This window comes from Berghia stephanieae, chromosome 6 (genome assembly GCF_034508935.2).
Source record: "Berghia stephanieae isolate SIO BIC M18660-M18661 chromosome 6, UCSD_Bste_1.3, whole genome shotgun sequence".
Lineage (NCBI taxonomy): Eukaryota > Metazoa > Mollusca > Gastropoda > Nudibranchia > Aeolidiidae > Berghia > Berghia stephanieae.
In genome coordinates, this window is record NC_088365.1 from 54,239,416 (window position 1) to 54,261,663 (window position 22,248).

At 37.0% G+C, this 22,248-nt stretch overlaps 1 protein-coding gene across 2 annotated transcripts; it reads left to right on the plus strand.

Annotated features, from left to right (window-relative positions):
* The first annotated feature begins 1,253 nt into the window (after positions 1-1,253).
* Positions 1,254-20,520, plus strand: LOC144975276 (serine/threonine-protein kinase Nek6-like). 2 transcript variants are annotated; one of them, XM_078919213.1, is made up of 9 exons: positions 1,254-1,338; positions 6,770-6,822; positions 7,647-7,719; positions 8,691-8,844; positions 9,397-9,534; positions 11,932-12,040; positions 12,631-12,822; positions 14,461-14,557; positions 19,219-19,604. In XM_078919213.1, the coding sequence occupies exons 1-9, from the start codon at positions 1,290-1,292 to the stop codon at positions 19,470-19,472; spliced, it is 1,119 nt and encodes a 372-aa protein (XP_078775339.1). In that variant the 5' UTR covers positions 1,254-1,289; the 3' UTR covers positions 19,473-19,604. The 2 variants fall into 2 exon arrangements, with proteins under 2 accessions (XP_078775339.1, XP_078775338.1); XM_078919212.1 differs by lacking the exon at positions 1,254-1,338 and adding an exon at positions 4,441-4,727 and having other exon boundaries at positions 19,219-20,520.
* Positions 20,521-22,248: the final 1,728 nt, after the last annotated feature.

Below are 22,248 nucleotides of genomic sequence, written 5' to 3' on the forward strand. Positions count from 1 at the left end.
CACCATTTATTCTTTTGATTTTCGTCTTTGTTGTTTCTTAACGGACGTGGCATTGATGATGATTATGATGATGATGACGATGAAGACGACCACGACGACGACGACAATGATGATGATGATGATGATGACTATGATGATGGTGATGGTGGTGATGATGATGATGATGATGATGATGATGATGATGATGATGATGATGATGGTGATGATGATGATGATGATGATGATGATGATGATGATGATGATGATGATGATGATGATGATGATGATGATGTTGATAATAATGGTGATGATGATGATGGTTATGATGATGATGATGATGATGATAATGATGAGGGCGACGATGACGACAACAACTTCTGTAGAAGAGCACACGTTATAATTTTCACTACATTTTGTTTACTTTGTTTTCAACGTTCCTTTTTTTATTTACTTTTTGCTGACGAAGGGTTTACATCTGAAACGTACATTTTTGTCATTGTTTTCCTTCGAAGCATTTCCATCTCCATCTATTCTTGACTATTTTTACGATCACACGCGAAGGGATCAAATTAAATTTCACGTGAAGACGATTTTTTGTTGTTCTGACATGTGTGATTCCTGTTGACATGAGACATCTTGTTTGGTGAGCTATCTATAGATAGTATGCGCTTGGCTAAGAAGCTCATAACATTGCCATCCGGAAGTATAACGGACCGCACACAACAAAACTGTGTGTATCCATGAACGTTTATAGTCAGGTTAATACAGTTCAGTGAGCATTACTCAGAAACGCGGATGGCAAAAAACAATAACAAAGACCTGAGTGACGTCATCTTCGAACTGTCTATATTCCTTCGTGGAATGCCAAGACGAAGATATCTTAAAACAGACCTGAAAGGAGTCTTCATCAAGACTTGTGTGTAGTGAGGCAAATGTCTGTGTCAAGGACAGATGAAGATGGAAGAGTTGGTCCCAGCATAATACTGTCCCTTGAGCTTTTTATATATATAGCGCAATATCCAATAAACGTGCTCAAAGCGCTTTACAAGTGGAAACTGGACAATAGCAGTACTTAACATGTACGACGTGACATGGCGCCTGTTAGGTGATATTACATTTTTTTTTTTTTTGGAGAGACAACGCTGTTAACGGCTAGGTTCTCATTTTACACATGACTACCGTGAGAGAATGTGAGTAAAGAGACTTTTCTAAGGGACTTAACTATGAGTGGAGTGAGGCTCTAGCCCAGGACCTTCCGATCAGAAAGTGAGGGTCATAACTAAACAAAACAAACAACAAATTAACGACTCATGGCCTTGTCCATTTTGGTGTGCGAACCGCGCCGTCTGTGCTATAGACGTATGTATAAGTTTTCAATCTTTACTTTAATAATTTCTGATTTGAATAATCAAACAAAGATTTGCGAAGAGCAAAGAGTGATTTATTTGAGGAGAGCGTTTTGAAAATGATGACAAGGTTGTATTTTGTCGAACATACCTTTAAGTTAGTGCTCCCAATTACGCTACTTAGTCATTTCGAATCACTCACCGCACTAGTGCTGGGTCGAGTTTGAAACGATCAAATCGAGCGGGTTTTCGATCGAGTCCTCTAAAATCGAGTCGGTTTCGGGCGGGTTTCGAGTCAGTGACGTCATCGAGCAGTGATTCGTTTGAAAAAAAAAACACGAGTAACTCGTTTGCCACAGGAAACTTCACATACCCCTCCCTCTCTTATGTCTGTGGCTGGCTTGACTGCAGCTGGTTATGATGGGGGCTGCCAGATGGCCAAGTTCAAAATTGGTTACTAAGAAACGCTTTTCTATTATTATTCATTTTTAAAAAAAAATCTTTTATTTAAAAAAAATGAAAAGATAAGTTTATCCAACTGTAGTCGATTGTTTTGTTAATCAAAACAAATGAGTTTTTCAAGGGAGTCAGAATGCTTGTGGTGTTTGGCTATTTGGGGTCTATTTGACTACTTGGGCAAGAAGAAATCTGGCTGTCTGGCAGCCTTGATTATGATCGTTCGTCGCATCACACACACATACACACACACACACACACACACACACACACGCCATCAAACAGTTGTTGATAGTGAAGGGTTGAGACCCCCCCGACCCCCCCCCCCCCTCCCACCACCATCATCCCGCTGTCACCTTAACATTTCATATTTATGTCGCGCCAAAAGTTGTCGGCCGCCCCCACCTCCCATAATTTGTCACTGGTCGTCATCGCCTCTTGTGTGTGCGGGAAAGGTCGTGCCTTTCATTTTATTATTTGAAAAATAAATGAACAAGAATGGTGTGTTTTTATTAGGTAGGTAGATAATAATGATATTTAGCAGGTTGCACACCCAGACACACACGGATTGCCCGGACACGATGATAACGATGCCGACGACAATGGATGACGATGATGATGATGATGATGATGATTATCGTGTTTCTGTTTAAAAAATGAAATACTTTAGCAGGTTCCACCCCCACCCCCCACACGGATAGACCGGACCCGAAGATGATGATTGTGGTTTTGCTGGCTGTTACGGCTGTGATGAGGATGATGATAATGATGACGATGGCGCAGATGGCGATTATTTGTTCGGTCGCTCAGTGGTACGGTGTCTCTTGTCACAAAATCAAGCCTTGTCAATGGCCGGATGAGTGACAGTGATTGTTAAAAATTGTGATCCAGACGTTAAGTCCGTGTGTCAGGCACTTGACTCAGGTGTGAATGTATTCTTATCTTATAAGCAATGACGGGTATTGTAAAGAGCTTTAATACAAAAAGACTCCAAACAGCGATCGGTACCTACTGTACGAAATGGATGTATGGTCGATATGGCGTGCCGGAGGAATAAATTAAATTAAATATTGTGAAGTTCATTGAGCATGGTAAATCCTTGGAAATGCGCTTTGAACTAATACACCTGCTAGACAACTCCGATTCCAATATAAACGACTGATTAATATTCCCATATATAAACTATAGTTAGCTGAAAATCTTTCTTTGTCGGGACTCCAAAAGTATGGAACGAATTAGACAAAGAAATCAAAGGGTCTTTTAGGAGCACTGATTGATTTTAGATTGATTATTACATTGAAATGTGTTGATATTTATTTTATCCATTATTATTAGGGTGGTGGTGGTGGTGGTGGTGGTGGTGATGATGATGATCCCGCTGATATGATGGTGATGATAAATAAATTAAACATAATTCCCTTTATTCATCCCATAGGGGAGATTCGTCTTTCGGGTCTATTCTAAGGGAAGACTGGAATAACCCAAGCGATAGCCGCAGTGCAGCGCCGCAAATTTAGTTAGGACAAGGTGACTTGCTCAAGACCACTCAGCGGCGGGTGATCGAACTCGGTACCTTTCGGGTGCCAACCAAAGACCGTACCGCTGCCCCTGATGATGATGATGATGATGAGATGATGATGATGATGATGATGATGATGATGATGATGATGATGATGATGATGGGAACTAACAAAGAATACACAGGCATCTAAAATTGAAACATTCCATATTCAAAGCTAATGTTTTACTTTTAAAAATTGAGCTTTACAATATCCACTAAATGTGATCAAAGCGCTTTGTAAAGGGGTCCCCGGTCAACAGCAACATTTAATATGTAGGACGGGACATGCCGCCTGTTAGGCGATATTACAATTTTTCAGACAAAGACAACGCTGTTAACGGCCAGGTACTCATTTTACACCTGAGTACGGTGAGAGAATGTGAGTAAAGAGCCTTGTCCAAAGACTCAACTATGCACCGAGCGCGAAGCTCAAACCCAGGACTTTCCGATCCCAAAGCGGGTGTCATACCACTAGACCATTATAATGCACGAGACCCATGGTCGACTAGAGTACTACCTATAGTTACGTCATGACTAGACCACATAGCCGCACTACTGTAGGAGTGTTCATTGATAGAGGGATGCGTGTGTGTCATAGAAATAGCCTTAGTGTGTGTGTGTGTGTGTGTGTGTGTGTGTATGTGTGTGTATGTGTGTGTGATAGTCAAACTTTAGTAGGTTTAATGAAGTCTTGTCACACACGCGTGATACACCTATACGAATTTCCCTGCCACTGCCACCCAGACACACTAACATCTGACAAGGAGTGAGGGCTGTGGAAGAACCACAGACTACCGTGTGCAAACGTTGGCGATTGGTATCGGATGGCAAACTGTGATCGTTTGAATTTGAAATGATTCGAAACACTCGTTACCCCTCCGCTCGCTCGAATCCTGATCGTCTCAAGCTCGTCTCACGTGTCAAGATCGTCTCAAGCTCACAACCCGCTTGATCGTTTTACGATCGAGTGATCGTTTTACTAACTCGCTCTTCCGGCATTGAGATCGAGCACTGACTCGTGGCTTGGCGCTCGGTCGTCGATCGAGTAAAAGCGATCAAATAACCCAACACTACACCGCACCCACTCTTTCCATTTCCGTTTCCATCGTAAACAATCATGGCGGGTGGTGGCTATGAGAAAATTGTCAAAATTGGTTCTGGTAGTTTTGGCAATATATGGTTGGTTTCTGACAATTTAGGTCATAAAAATTTAGTTTTGAAAGAAATAAATCTTCGAGGCCTCAACCATAAAGATATTGATCAAGCTGAGACGGAAATACAGATATTGTCCAGATGCAAACATCCCAACATTATATCCTACCGTGATTCGTTTGTAGATAAAGAAATGTCAACACTCTCTTTAGTGATGGAACACGCATCAATGGGTAACAAATCTTCAGAGTTGTTATTGATTCAAATGATATATAGTGATTTTGGGACATTGTAAAAGAAGTGTTTCTTGCTTTAACTTTTTTTTTTCCAAAATTTATTTGTATTATTAAAGGCTGCCTCTATTCTCACCCCCCCCCCCCCCGGGCCGATTGGATTACCGAAAAAAAACGTCGCCGGCTCTTTGCGATTTGTATTTGATTGATTATTTTTTTAATTGTGCAACTTGTGACAAGAAACTTAACAAATTACTGAATTACAACCTTTGGATTAAACATACAACAATTGTGGACTACTATTATTATGAAGACTAGCATCCTAGACTAGGGGGATGAGAATAGTCACTTCGATATCAAATATACATGCGACTATTCGAACTCGAGTCTGATTAGTCTCCCGTGGCTATTCGGACTCCAATTCCAATGCGCATGTGCAATTAACAGGTTATTTAAAAAAATATTTTTTGAATATTGATAATTAAAAAGAATTGATGCAAATCAAAATAACAATTATAGTAGCTTTATTTGATGACAAAATCTTTGATCAAAGGTAAAAAAAAGTCAGTTAAAGTAACTGCGGCCTAAAGAAAAAGCTTTGTTAACAACACGACGTGATGTCCAAACAAAATCAGGACAATTTTAAAAAATTAACTTATTTTAATAGTATTTGACAGGCAACAATTCTTCTACAGTCTGAAGCAGGGGTTATGAGACTCATAAGTCATATTGACACGAGCAAAACAGAATTTCTTCTGAACTCTTATATTTCTTTATCAGTTCTGCCACTGCCGTACTGTGTTTCACTGTGCACACACATTGGACGTTGAGTCCGAATAGCCAAGGGAGACTATTCAGACTCGAGTTTGAATTGTCACTTCGTTTTATTAATATTATATGAAAATTTTTCCCCATCTCCCCTTCTTTGTGAAGTGATTGATTGTCATGCAAATTGCGTTATACCTAATGAATCCCTCAAATTGCTGAAGTGGAAGATCATCCACCATAACAATTTGTATTGATTAGACACTTAATTCCATTCTAGACATGCCACTAATATGACAATCGATGAGGAATCCCTGAAGTTATATCCAGAGGACAAAAGTTTGTTAATTTAATATTAATTACTAAATAAAAGGCATATTCGATGTAGGCTTACCTATACATTTTTTTGAGGAAGGTGTAGCATTGTAATTTGTCATTATCATCAGCATTTGTCATGTTTTCTAGTATTTTTTTCACCCAACTATATAATTGTAATGTTTCCCAAGTAGTGGCCATTTAGCCGCATAAATCAATCCTAGTCCTTAGAGAGAGAGAGAGAGAGAGAGAGAGAGAGAGAGAGAGAGAGAGAGAGAGAGAGAGAGAGACAGAGAGAGAGAGAGAGAGAGAGAGAGAGAGAGAGAGAGAGAGAGAGAGAAGAGAGAGAGAGAGAGAGAGAGAGAGAGAGAGAGAGAGAGAGAGAGAGAGAGAGAGAGAGAGAGAGAGATTGCATTGAGTTTCATGCTCAGTAATGAAATAGTGCAGATGTTCTTCTGTCTCATCTCCCACATTCATCCAATCCTGTCAAAAGTAACTCAACCCTCCACCCATCAGGCCATCACCAGATACATTTTAGGGGAGAAATTCCAAATACCTCCACCACTTACATTACAAAGAGTAATAAATATACATAAGTGCTGATCTTGAATTAAACCTCCACACCCTAGATCAGCAAAGGCACTGAAAACCAAATTCGCGGACACACTATACTATACTATACTATACTATACTATACTATACTATACTATACTATACTATACAATACTATACTATACTATACTGTACTATACTATACTATACTATACTATACTGTACTATACTATACTATACTATACTATAAAATATAACTTCCAATAAGGATCTTTATTTTGTTAGGGTGGTGGATATATAAGTGGTGGATGCATTTACAATTTCTCCCCATTTCAGAAAAACACTTTAGCATCGTGTTTTGTTTTAGAATTGTTCGATTTTCACCACATTTTGGATCTTGTGTTTCTCAGGAGACTTACACCAACAGATTTCAGACAGGAGAGGGCTCTACTTCCAAGATGAGGTGATTATGTCGCTGTAGCTCTTTTCTCTAAATAAAAAATAATAAAATAAGATTGTCTTTGGGGGCAGCGTGGCTCAGCGGCACGGTCTTTGCTTCGTACCCGGAAATTATGTGGAAATGTGAGCCAGTCGTGTTTTAATTATTGAACTAAGTTTTATTGAAGTCTGAAAATGCCAGAAAAATTATAAAATGTCCAACATGGCACAATATATGATAAATAACCCTGACCCACAGCAGCATGTATCGTGTAGAACAAGACCTGATGCTTTTAGGCGAAATTACAATATTCTTCCAACAGGGACAATGCTGTTAACAGCCAGGTACTCCTTTTACACCTGAGTAGGGTGAGAGACTGTGAGTAAAGAGCCTTTTCCAAGGTCTCAGCTATGCGTCGAGTAAGGCCTGAACCCAGGACCTTCCAATCCAAAAGCGAGTGTCATACCACAAGACCACATGGCCGCAAATCAAGCCACACTGAGACGTTCAGGTTGTACAGACTTGCATTGATCAGGGATGCCCTTTGTCAGGCTAAATCTGGAAAAACGGCTCTCTGAAATATTCCGGCTGACCTCAGTTGGTATTGATGAGTTGATTATTTTTAAAAGATGAAATGATTGGTTGTTTAAAGGCAACAGTTAAGGGGAAGCTAGATGGGTATTTATCTTTTTTTATGATTTAAGGGTGATGAGAAACTTGCATGAAATATTTTCATATAATATGGTCTTTACGAGAACATTTTTCATGTTTTTTTGTTGTTTTTAGAAAAACGAATTCCTGATTGACATACGCAAACCTCTTATGGCTCCTGTTCTTTTCCTCAACAGGTGATTTTAAAATGGTTTTCACAGCTCATTTCAGCCCTTGCCTATATTCATTCCAAGCGCATTCTTCATAGGGGTAAGTCAATCTTTAAAGTTAAAATGTACCGCAATCATTAACTTCAGCTCACTGACTCACTGTTTCCATGCCTGAAACAGATATAAGAACATCCCCCCCCCCCCCTCCCCCCCCCCCCCCCTGCAAAAAAAGAAATAAATGACCAAACAAAAAAAATCAATTAACTTTAATATAGAGCAATATCCACTCCACGAGCTCAAAGTGCTTTACACGGGGTTCACAGCCAACAACAACACTTAACGTGTAGGACGAGACATGACGCTTGCAATGAGTTTTACCATTTTTTCTTTTTTTTTCTTTGGACAAAGTCAATGCTGTTACCTATTAGGTACTCATCTTACACCAGGTCACAATGAGAGAATTTGTTTGATGAACCTTTTCCAAGGACTCACTCAACTTTGTGCTGTTTAGAGCAGGACTCAAACTAATGACCTATATGTCTGAAGACGAGTGGTGGGGGGAGGGGGGGGAGGGGAGAGAATCAAGATCGAGTGTTTAAGGCAATGAACTTATACTCAGAGGTCCCAGATTAGAGCCCTGCTGTAAGCACCTTGCTTTGTGCCCATCAGCAGGAAATCTTAACTCCTATTTCTCACTTTGGTGATCTCAGTAGCTCAGTTGGTAGAGCACTCGATTCACACGCAATGGGACCAAGATGATCCCGGGTGCAGTCAAGGTTTCTGACCTCCCTGTCCACCAGCAGTGAATTGGTAGCTGAGTTAGATTTGGCGGAAAGTACTTTGCGATAGACTAGCGTCCTATCCAAAGGATAGCAAGCAATTGCTATTGTCCGTTTCACACTATAGAAACCGGGATAAATTCCTGCTCCTTGGGCCTAATGGCTCTGAAGGACTACTCACTTCTTACTTTGTTTCACTGACCTGCAGCTATCACCCTAAAAACAAATTCCACCCAATGGATAAAAGAAAGAGAACGTTAATTCAAAATTTTGTTTTTTTTTATTATTTCAGATGTAAAACCTCAGAACCTTTTCTTGACCGATAAACAGACCTTAAAACTTGGAGACTTTGGAATATCCCGAGTGTTTTTGAGTCACAAGGAAAAGGCCTTGACCCTGATTGGGACACCGTTTTATCTCAGTCCTGAAGTTTGTCGACAAGAACCGTATCCTTTTTTTTTTTCAAACACAAATACCGTGTGAGTTGCTTAAGGGGAACAGCACCGTTATGTAGAAATCATTATTATTATTATTATTATTATTATTATTATTATATATTATTATTATTATTATATTATTATTTATTATATTATTATTATTATTAATTTATTATTTATTATATATTATTATATATTTATTTTATTTAATACAATATTAAATTATTATTTTTATTATCTTTATATCATATATATATCTATATCATATATTATTATATATCTATTATTATATTATTATTATTATTATTATTATTATTATATTATTATTATTATTATTATTATTATTATTACTATTACCATTGTTAACCCTTTTCAGCTAACAATAGACATTATATTGACAGGGCACCACTGTATAATCCTTTTCATTATGTACAGAAAGAGATTTCTTTCTTTATTTGTTTGTATTTCTATTTATAGCCTCAAGCCTGTGGCATTCAAGTATTTATGAATATAATTCATAACTTGGAAATTTGCACAATACTTTCCTGAACATTTTCCAAGCTACAGCTATGCCAGTGATATGTGGGCTGCGGGCTGTGTGTTGTATGAACTCTGCTGTTTGACCGTTCCTTTCACAGCTCTCAACATGGCAGTCCTGGCCACCAAAATTGAATTAGCGCGATACAGCCCAATACCCGTGTAAGACATTTTGGACATTGGCTAATATTTGTGTCAAGATATGAGCAATTCAAGTAAAAATGTGTAGAAAATAAGGTTTTGTTCGATTTACATACTTGTATCCTTGTCATTAATTTAAAAAAATAATTGTAAAATCAAGCTTTTATGTAGCGCAATATCCACTAAACGTGCTCAAAGCGCTTTACAAGGGCTTCCTGGCCAACAGCAGCATTTAACATTTAGGATGGGACATGACGCCTGTTAGGCGATATTACAATTTTTTCGGACAGAAACAATGCTGTTGACAGACAGGTACTATTTTACACCTGAGTACTGTGAGAGAATGTGTGAAAAGAGCTTTTTCCAAGGACTCAACTATGGGAGCGTTCACATATTACGTCATCAAAAATTTGCCCTTTTTAGACCCCCCCCCCCTCCCCCAAGTCATCACTAGTCATCATTGACCTGACCCCCCCCCCCCCCTCCCCCAACAGATGATGACGTCATCTAATTTAATAAAAACTAAAAGATAACTTTAATTTCACAATATTATTATTCATTTTTCAAACCATAAACATTGATTATCAACGTTTGATAAAACACATTCAGACATTTTATTAATTTCAGAAACTGTTGATAATTTATGTTTTACGATACAATGGGACATAAAATTTAAATTTGCAAAGATAAAATCTAACAAACATTATTTAAATTAGGCTACTTGGTGCAGGTGCTATTAAAAAACTTTCAGAAAGTGTAATTTAAAATAGTATAGGAGGCAAATTATTTTATAGCATATTAGTCTTTTAGTGGAATGAATTTCTGTTTCAATTTCCAAACATAAAATTAATTGATTCAAAAATGTTTCTGCCTTTGACCTCTGGCAATGTACTATAAATAGTATCATCAATTTCATCTTCATCGTCATCACTTTCTCCCATTTGCTGTTCTTCTTGTATGCCGCATTTTCGTGAATGGTCTTTCATTGCTGTGATCGAGGAGTGATACAATGAACATTTAGGGCAGCCCACATTCCAATTTTTCTTGCAGATATGCTTGCTGCCTTTGCACGCCATTGGATGATCATGTTATCAGCTTTTTCTCTGTCCACAACTTTATTGGCCTTAAGCCCATTCCATAATGCTTGGGCCTTTGCCAATGCAAGTTGGCGCTTGTCATCAGGATGTGCCTTTAAATAGGCATCAACAAACTTTTCATAGAGATGTATATTACTAATACTATTACTCATTCTTCAGATGAAAACTCCAAAATATATTTAATAAACTAGACACAACCAAATCAAATGATTGATGAAGAAAACTTTTCAGAATCAAAACCGAATGGTAGCAAGCAGTTTGAGCAGTTCAATCGGTTTTGATGATTCCATCATTTAATTAATTTTTCACCTTTTTGCTAATTTATTTGGAATGCCATTTTTGAAGCTCTTGCATTTAATAAAATAGGCCTAATTTGCCTATGTTTTGATGACATCATCTTGGGTCTGACCCCCCCCCCTCCCCCATGTCAACACATGTCAACATTTGGTAGACCCCCCCTCCCCCCCTAGCTCATGACGTAATATGTGAACGCTCCCTATGTGCCAAGAGAGGCTCGAACCCAGGGCCTTCCGAACCGAAAACGAGTGTCATTCCACAAGGCCACATAGCCGCACAATTAAGATATTAAAAAAAAATGTTACTACATTTGTGACTCATCAAGTCATTGCTAATAATAGGCTTTTAATTTGTCTCATAAAAATGTGTATTGATAGTATGCGCTTGGCTAAAAAGCTCACAACATTGCCATCCACAAGTGTAATGTACCAACACACAGCTATGTGTGGCTATGTGGTCTAGTGGTATGACACTCGCTTTCTGATCAGAAGGTCCTGGGTTCGAGCCTCGCACTCGGCGCATAGTTGAGTCCTTGGAAAAGGCTCTCTCCTTACATTCTCTCACTGTACTCAGGTGTAAAATGAGTACCTGGTCGATAACAGCGGTGCCTTTGCCGAAAAATTGTAATATCGCCTAACAGGCGGCATGTCCCGTCCTACATGTTAAATGTTGCTGTTGACCAGGGACCCCTTGTAAAGCGCTTTGAGCACATTTAGTGGATATTGTGCTATATAAAGCTAAAAAGCTCAACACACAAAACTATGTGTAACCTTGAACATTTATAGTCTGGTAAATATAATTTAGTGGGAGTTACTCATAAACATGGATAGCAAAAAGCAATAACAAACATCTGAGTGACGTCAACTTCATTCTCTCTATGTAAGGATGGGAGTAAAAGTATAAATAGTCAAATCTTGAGATAACTGGTGTTAGGATGGAGGGAGTTTTAAAAAACAAACAGACATTGCAAATGCCTTTGTCTCTATTGTATTCCCCTTTCCCATCCCATTGGAATTCCATCAAGGCATTGTGGACAAATTCTTCACAAGCTCGTCCAATCTCTACTGAATCCTGATCCATCCAAGAGACCGACCGCTGACCACATTCATCAAATGGACTTGATTTATTCAAAGGTAAAAACAAAAACAAATATAAAACAAAGGTTGGTTCTGTAACATCAGTACTCTAAAAGTTTCGATTAAACATTGCCATATGGATATATTTTTTCATTGTATTCAAAGATGTGTAAAAACTTTATCATATCAGTTTTAGGTCTTTAAAATGGACCAAGTGTTCCTGAAATATAACAAAACTAACAATATATTGGACGTTACACATTGCATGTTCTTCGAGATAAAAATATGAAAATGGGAGAAACAGATGAAAGCATAGAAGACATTAAAAATATAAACAAACAAACAAAAAATATCCATTCTTATTATTGACAAATAATGGATGCTGATTCATGTATGTATTTTAAAGCAAAACGTTTTCCTATCAAGGGCGTTTTTAAAGTTATTAATATCTTTAGCATTTTTAATTTTTAATTTGAGACCATTCCATGTTTTGGCAGTACACAATCTAAATGTTATTCTTTCTGATTGGAGTTTGAGTTAGTTGAAATAAATAGTTAATGTTATAAACAAGCTGTTTGAAGTTATTGAATGATGTGCTATTGTATAAATGTAAGGCAATCTTTTAACATTTCTTGTTGAATCTTCAGCATTGTGTGGACAGCACCACCTACACCATCGTCAAGCATCCAAAAAGGTCAAGGCCATCTCTGGGGTCACCGGAACTCAGTGCCATGATTCACAGGCAGAAAAATAAATCCTTAGATGGCCAAAGGGCCGTGGCATCGGCCGGCAATCCATCTGGGAACCCAAGGCGTCTCTTGCACCACAAAGAGAAACGGGTGAGTTGGAGAAATTCCCTTTATTTATTTTAATGGGGAAATTTGTCTTTAGGACTTATCTTGAAGAATGACCTAGACAAATCTGCCTTTTTATGATAAAAGGGCCTAAGCGTTATGGCCGGAAATGTGTTCAAAATGTGTTTCAATTTGAAAATTTTGTATTTCTGGTAGTGTTATATTGCATATTATTCCAGCATTTCCATTGGAAAACCCCATCATTTCTTAGTAAATACGTAATCGTTGAAAAATGCTTTGAACATGTTGAAAAAAAATCTATTCAACGATTGCAGAATATTTTTGAACATTTTATTGGTGTGAAATTAGGTGTAAAAGACAGCTGATTGGTAATTATAAATAATCTTTTAGTGCGCATGAATACAAATCCAACGTTTTTAGTTTTGGGTCAAATTGTCATTCAAGCAGAAGGAGAAAGATACAAATTATGCTGAATAGAAGTACTCGTAAAACTTGCAAACTCGTTGTGTTATTGGGCACGAGAAAAATAACTCGTTTAATAAATACAAAGAGATGAAAGAATCGTATATTACTTCATAAACCAGATAGTATTGTGCACAATGAAACGGGGATCCCCATAATATAAATAGCTCATTACGTTTACCTTGGTGCTTACATCCCTTTGCCTTATGGCGGCAGAAATAACCAGACATCAGCACACTGCAAACTGAGTAGCGATAGGGACCAAGTGTCTTGCTAAGCAGCTGGAAGCTGTGGACTGTAAAAAGTAATAAACAAAAATGAATACAGCGACAGCTTCAAAAAAGAACAAAACACCAAACACAGAACGTTTCGTGTTCAAAACTCTTCTTCAACCAACACCAAAAAAACCCCAATGAAAACATGAATACATTACTAAAATCCCAGATCAACGACAGAGAAATAATTTACTTACTTGACTTATGCCTATTGGCTCCTGGCGAAGCATAGGGCCTCAACATCACTCTTCCATCTTCTTCTGTCCTTGGCACAAACCTTTGCCTCACTCTATGTAAGATTGGAGACACACAAATCTTGGTGAAGGCTTCTCTTTCAAGTCTGTTTTGGATGACCACATTTCCTCTTGCCCTGTGGGTTCCATTCGAGAGCCTGCTTGGCTATATTACAGGGCTCTTATCTAGGTATTTGGTACTGAATATTTTTCAGTCGTCTATCTAGTATTTTATTCATGTAGCCTATTTATGTTTTCATTGTTTTTTATATGAGGGGAAAATAACAAACTCGAAAACATTGAGCTTTTATATAGAACAATATCCCCAAAATGTGCTCAGTGCTTTACAAAGGTTCCCTGGCTTGGCAAACAGCAACACTAACATAGGATGAGACATGCACTGTTAGGCGATATTACAAATTTTCAGATGGAGACAACGTTGTTAACGATCAGGTACTCATTTTACACCTGAGTATGGTAAGAGAATGTAAGTAAAGAGTCTTTTCCAAGGACTCAACTATGTGCCAAGAGAAGCTCGAACCTAGGACCTTCTGATCCGAAAGCGAGTGTCGTACCACTAGACCACATAGCTGAACAAAAAACTTCCCCAAAAAACAAATAACAAAACAGAACAAACAAACAAAGAAAATTATTCCAATTGTATCTTTTCTATTTTCCCGCCATTTTATCAGAGTGCCTCCCCTTGTTTCAACCTCTTTGAAAGTGAATGGCCAGACAGGAAGAAATTACGGTCATCACAACAAGATGACGTGGTTGACAGTGGGTCAGGTGAGTTGCTATTTATAGCCGTATCAAATTTGTGACCCACTGAGTCAAATTGGGTTTATGTTTGAGTCATTTTGATGTTGAAGATTGAATTTATAGACAGGAATTCCAGGAAGTGTGGACCTCCATGGACCCTGACCAATGGAGAGTGTCATGCCACAAGAACACAAATCAGCTGTACTAGTATCAGTGATCAAACTGGTAAAATATCAAAACTTTGACCAAAGGAGCCGGAGTTTATCTTGGTTTTTATAGCATGAAACGGACTTACTTACTTACTGACTTATCAGAACCAGCGACCACCTGAGCTCTAGCCCTTCGGTCTTGTGCCATGACGTAGAAGTTAGACGTCTTTTGTAGTTGTTCCAGGTGACTATAAAGTGTGTTACTGATGCTTGGATTTGGTGGGAGGAATGTGCATCTCATGTCTTCAAGAGGTTGACATTCAAGCAAGTGGTGTGTTACTGTTTCATTGGGGTGCTGACATAGGGGGCAGGAACGGGATGTGTCTTTTGTAATTTTGCTTAAATGGTTGTTGAGCGGTATGTGTTGTGTTCTTAGTTGAAAGACGATGCTTTGATGGTGTCTTCTGAGCTTATTTAGGCAATCAGTCTTTACAGGAGTGGTCATATGGGAAAACATACAACTACCGCATGAAACGGACAATAGCAATTGCTTTCTACCCTTTAGATAGGATGCTAGTCTATTGCAAAGTTCTTTTCATGGGATACAATAACAGACCCAGCCACCAAATCACTGCTGGTTGGACAAGGGGTGGGGGGTTGGAAAAAATCTCCAACTTCACTAGGTATTGGTCTTGGTCCCTTTGCATGTGGGAGAGAGTACTCCAGTAACTGAGCTATTGAGACCCCTTATTATTATTATTATTATTATTATTATTATTTTTATTATTATTATTATTATTATTATTATTATTATTATTATTATTATTATTATTATTATTTTATATTATTATTATTATTATTATTATTATTATTATTATTATTATTATTATTATTATTATTATTATTATTATTATTATTATTATTATTATTACTACTTATTATTATTATTACTATTATTATTATTATTATTACTATTATTATTATTATTATTACTATTATTATTATTATTATTATTATTACTATTATTATTATTATTATTATTATTATTATTATTATTTATTATTATTATTATTATATTATTATTATTATTATTATTATTATTATTATTATTATTATTATTATTATTATTATTATTATTATTATTATTATTATTATTATTATTATATATTATTTTGTTGTTGTTGTTTTGTTGTTGTTGTTGTTGTTGTTGTTGTTGTTGTTGTTGTTGTTGTTGTTGTTGTTGTTGTTGTTGTTGTTGTTGTTGTTGTTATTATTATTATTATTATTTTTATTATTACTGTTATTATCATTATTACTATCATTGTTTGCCTTGCTTTATTATTGATTTTACTTACATACTTGATTTGTTGATGAAAATAATATTTTCTGTATGAGTTAAATTGGCAATTGCCTAAAAATAAACATTTGAATCTTGAATCATAAAGTGATTTAACTCAAAATTTCATATTTCTTGTCATTTTGACTTGAAAATTTTTTAGCATCGGCCACAACTTCACTCTGATATGATACCCAAGCACCTCGAGGTTTTGACGAAAGACCGGACGCTATAGTGGAATAGTTGTCTTATCGAAACGCTTGACAAACATGCGCCATTCCAAACAAGGACCATCACCAACCGCAAGTATGCTCCGTGGTATACGTCGGACGTTAAAGAAGCTAAAATGAAGTATCGGAGAGCAGAAAGACTGCTGAAAACATCAGGCCTTACGATTCATCGTGAAATATTCAAGAACGCATTTCGTGCCTGGAAGACAACAATAAAAAAGGCAAAGACCACGTATTTTCTTTCAAAATTCGAAACTTCTAAATCTTGTAAACAATTATTTATTTTTAAAGACAAAATCCATAACATTCGTTCAGAACTAGATCGGCATGAACCATTTATAGATACAAATACATTCTGTGGTACCCCTTTAGATAAGTTCCAACCAGTTTCACCTAGTTTCATAAACGAGTTGATAAAAAAAGCCCCCATTAAATCCTGCGACCTTGATCCCCTACCAGCACAGCTTTTGGCCAGCTCCATCGATACATTATTACCATCCATTACATCAATCATAAATACATCCATACTGACTGGCGAAGTTCCATCGTGCTTTAAAAGTGCCCTCGTCAAACCACTTCTGAAGAAACCATCACTGGACCACAATATATTAAACAATTATCGTCCTGTATCAAATTTACCTTTTTTGTCAAAAATTTTGGAGAAGGTAGATCTTAGACAATTAACATCTCATCTTAAGAACAACAGTTTGGAACAACCCTTTCAGTCAGCCTACAAACATCAACACAGTACTGAAACGGCGCTTCTTAAAATCTTTCATGACTTGTTATGTAATGCTGATGCTAACAATATCAATGTATTATGCCTTTTAGATCTTTCAGCTGCCTTTGACACCATTGACCATGACATTTTGTTAAGAAGACTAGAAAATACGTTCGGCATAAAAGGAATTGCCCTTAAATGGTTTACATCATATTTACAGGATCGATGGCAGACTGTCGTGGTGAATGGTGTTCAGTCAGAACAAGTTTTACTAAATTTTGGAGTGCCACAAGGCTCTGTTCTTGGCCCTGTCCTTTTTACTGTATATATGCAGCCCCTTTCTAGTGTGATATCCAGATTCAATCTGAGTTATCATTTTTATGCAGATGATACGCAAATATATGATTCAGCACCTCTTAGTAATTTACAGTTCTTAATACAACGAATTACGAGCTGTTTTAATGAGATTAAATCTTGGATGTACCACAATAAGTTAAAATTAAATGATAGTAAAACTGAGATTTTAATGTGTGGAAGGCCGAGTATCCTTAAACAGGCAAATAAATCACCTATTACTCTCGGAAATAGCACAATAGAATTTTCAAATAAAGCAAAAAACCTTGGCGTCATCATTGATAAAGATCTTTCCATGACAAGCCATGTGAATAACACCATACAATCTATGTACATAGAAATGAAAAAAATAAGCAAAATTCGTAATTTAATACCGAAACATATAACAGAACTTTTAATTAATTCCCTGGTTTTATCTAAATTGGACTATTGTAACTCCCTTTGGGCGAATTTAGCTAAAGACAAAATTAGCAAACTTCAGGTTGCTCAAAATAACGCAGCCAGGCTCATTGTACGCAATAACAAAAAATACCCGTCAGCAACTCTTCTTCTCCGTGAGTTACATTGGCTTCCTGTGGAAAAAAGAGTTGCCTATAAGTTTTGTACTGTTGTCTACAAATCCCTGAGCACGAACAGTCCCTCCTATATTAAAGACCTTCTAAACATATATGTCACCAATAGAAACTTGAGGTCAAGCAATGACCAATCAATGCTTGTCAAACCTAAGCCATTGCGTAAAATAGATGAACAGTCTTTTCAATTTTCGGTCCCCCATTTTTGGAACTCTCTCCGATCACACGTGAGATGCTCGGATTCGTTGACAACGTTCAAATCTCGCTTAAAGTTTTATCTTTTTACGTCATAATGTTGCAATATTATTTTCATATTTTGTTGTTGTTAAATTGAATTCGTATCACGTTTCCTTCACACTTGTCTCACTGTACTGTAATATGTTTTGTTTTATATCACTGTAAAGCGCTTAGAGCCTGTGACAACGGGGTAAAGCGCTATATAAATGCCATTTATTATTATTATTATTATAGAAATATGGTTATTATTTGACCTTCTGGGTCACATTTTTACAAAGGTTTTAACTCACTCAACCCTAACACCGACTATATCCGTAGTTTACCCCGAGTTACTTTTATCCCATGCCTATTTATTTCATTTTTCTGAGACAAATTATAGGCAAAGCTAATGTTTTTAGTTTGTGCATGTTAATGGTAGTTGAATAAAACTATATATGTACATGCTCAATTTTAATAGTTTTTCCAATTTTGAAAAGTAGCAAAAACTGTAGGGTTGAGTCAGTTAAATATATGACGCTCTGGTCGTCAAAATCACCCATACTCTGCCTTTTTCACTCTGCAATCCTAAGAATTTGCCTGTACACCGTGACGGCTACAGAAATAGTTATGCCAACTTTATTTTATGTAACCTATTCATTGTTAGTTCTCCGATTTTAGAACCAGAAGAAAAGAATGTGTGACATCACGACTTTTCTTCCCTCTTGTCATGTGATCTAAACACGTGACATGTGTTTTTACAGAAGCCGCACTGTTTTTAATTTTTTTTTTGTTCTCCTCAAAATCACCTCTCTCACTCAGTTATGTGGTTTAAATAAATAAATAAAATTCCCTTTATTCATCCCCAAGGGGAAATTTGTCTTTTGGGTCTATTCCAAGGGAAGACTGGAATAACCCAAGCGTCAGCCAGAGTGTGCAGCGCCGCAACTAGGGCAAGGTAACTTGCTCAAGGCCACACAACGAGGCTGGTGATTGAACTCGGTACCTTTTGGGTACGAAGCAGAGGCCCTACCGCTGAGCCATGCTGCCAACAAGTCGGACACCCTTGATATTACTTATGAGTATCAATGAAATTCTTTTTTTTTTTCCTAGACTCTCAGAAAAGTCTGGATTTGATTGTTCAAGATGTCTACAACACTTACTCATCTCTCAACTCACAAGGTGACAACACGATGGCAGGCGTTATAAGGAACTCTCTCATCAAACTCTTGGGACATGAAGCGTTTGAAAACTTGTTGAATGCAGTGAAAAAGAAAACAGATTTAGCAGAGCTGGAAGGCATCGGCGATGTTTCAATCCAAGTGCTACCGTTATTGTTGTTGTACATTAAAACATCATCATCATGACGTCTCTTTGACGATGTAAACAAATAGTGGTACCCAAATAAAACCCCTAAATTAAACTAAGAAATTAAGGAGCAGGCACTGGTTTAATATAAAGATCTGAACAAGTGTGTAAGAAAAGTGCCAGTGACAAAGCAAGAAAGAAAATACAAGAAAAAAACCATCCCAAAAAATCAGTCGACCTTGACTGGGGATCGAACCTTGGACCTTCTGATTACCAGTGCTATGTTTCTTGCTCAAGGAAAAAAAAACTAAGGTTAAAAAATGCGCTAGAACCCAGGGTAAAAAAAAGCAATGCCTTATCCATTGGACCATCACACCTCTGGTAAATCCATTCTCCGTTTCAAAGACAAAATAACACACAACCTCTTATTCATTTTGTTATCAACAATTTATTCATTCATTTATTTACACATTGTAACTTGCAATTTTCTAAAAGATGGAATTAAAAAAATAAATATGAACATTTATTCAGCGCATTTCCTCGGCTACACCATGCTCAATGAGCTTAACAATGTTTCATTCATTCGCCCAGCATACTATATAGAACAACATTTCCATTTCATACAGTACCAGTTGCCTGTGTTGTACTAACACTAACACTCTTACAAAATCCATCACTACCTTTAGCCAAGTTATCAAAAGTCCAAAACCAAAATATAATCTTTTCCACCAAAACCTCATTCATTCATCACAATCAATCTCTCATCGGATTTACATCCCCATTGAGCGCCCCATTGAGCGTTGAAATAAACAAAAAAACACACAGTGATCATATTATTATAATAATAAAAAAAATTAAAAAGTACTTAATTATTTTTTATTCATAATGAATAAAACTTCTCCCAGTGCCCCAAGTTATAAAAACCCCATTTGAAATATTTAATATGCGGACACCATTCGCCTATCTTGACAAATCCCTAATGAAACAACAACAACATTTTTCCGTTACTTCTGTCCTATAATCTTTAAACCATCCTTTTACTCCAATTTCTTACGCGTTTGTTACATCTGTTTTTGAATAAAAGGGAAACCCGTAACGTTCAATAAAATCATTTGTCTGTTGTCATTCATTAAAGTTTAACAGCCTTTCAAACAGGGAGGCCGATTAAAAAGGCAAAAATTTCCTGAACTTTTCTGAGCGCCGAACTCCGGTAAAGAGACTCAATTAGTACTGACTGTTTTTCCATCCAACACTCGATTGGAAAATATTCCGATGTTTTTTAACATACTTCTTCTTCTTCAAGTACCAAGTCTGTGCCAGACATCGGTGATCATGGTACGCCATTCATCTCTCTGATCAGATAACCTCAAAAAACTAATATTACTACTCTTTCTTTGTCACACAGCTGTTCAAACTATTCAAATATGTTTTTCTTGGTCTACTTTTACTCTTTTTACCTTTGAATTTTTAAACTAAAGTACGAAATTTGGGTGAGATTAATCAACTTTATTAAAATGAATAAATGCCATTTTGTGATCTGTAAAAATAATGCCTTAAGCATTTATATAGCACAATATTTACATGTAGGACGAGACACGACGCCTGTTAGACGATGTTGCAAATTTTAGTTTTCCGAAAGAGAGAAACAGCGCTGTTATTCGGCAGGTACTCATTTTAAATCTGAGTACAGTGACAGAATGTGAGAAACAGCCTTTTCCAAAGACACAAACTATACACCACTCAAAACGGGACCTTTTGTGACTGATCACATTTGATATTCTAGTCAAAACTTGTTTCATGAACAATTTTCAAACTAAAACGCTATAAGAGATCCTGACCCCCCCCCCCCCCCCCTCCACACACAATAGTATTGATCAAATCACAACCAAAGCTTTAACAGCTCGTTTTGTTTATCCGTTTTTAGGGGTTTTACGGCGACACATTTCCATCAGTAAAAAGTAAGAAAATAGTATTGTGAAAAAATTCTAGAATTACAAGTAAAAGTACTGAAGAAAAAGTAGGGGAATTGGTTCAAATAGGGAACCGATGTAGGTTCCAAGAACACACTATCAGTTTACTTAGTGGAGATCACCTAAAAGTCTCATCCAGACACAAGCACAAGATCCCACTGAGAGGAATACACTCAAATGTTGATAGAATATATCCTAAACAGAAAACATAACTATCAATACATAACAGAGAGATGATGTACAACGAAAAAAATATCATCTCCCAAAATTATAACTATGCATTTGACTATTTCCCTCTACGCCAAGGACCGTTTCCAGGGGAAAGACAAAACCAAGTAATCTCATTCCAAGACAAAGACAAAAAGCAAATTGGAAAACAGATATAGGGGGATAAAAGACACAGTAAGTGCCTCCTTGCTCACTATTATAGGGTACTTAGTTTGAGATCATCTGGACATAAGCACAAGGTTCCACTAAGAGGAACACATTCAAATATTTACAAACCAATAACACATTCAAACAAAAAACACATCAATGCGTAACAGAGAGCTGATTTACATGGAAAAAAATTTCATCTCCCTAAACTGATTCTACACATTCGACTGTTTCCCTCTCAAAGAAGGACTGCAGTGAAGGTCAGGACAAAAGCAAGCAATCCCACTCCAACACAAAGGCAGAAAGCAACTCAGAAAACAGATATAGAGGGATAGAAGACACAGCAAGTGCCTCCGTGCCCACTATGGGAGGTCAGAAACCCACCCAGGCATAGAGAGATGGAAGTCACACCTCTGGTGACAGAACGTACATTTCTATGACTCGTATCACACTAAGGACATCAAAATAATTTCATTTATTTCTTCCTCCT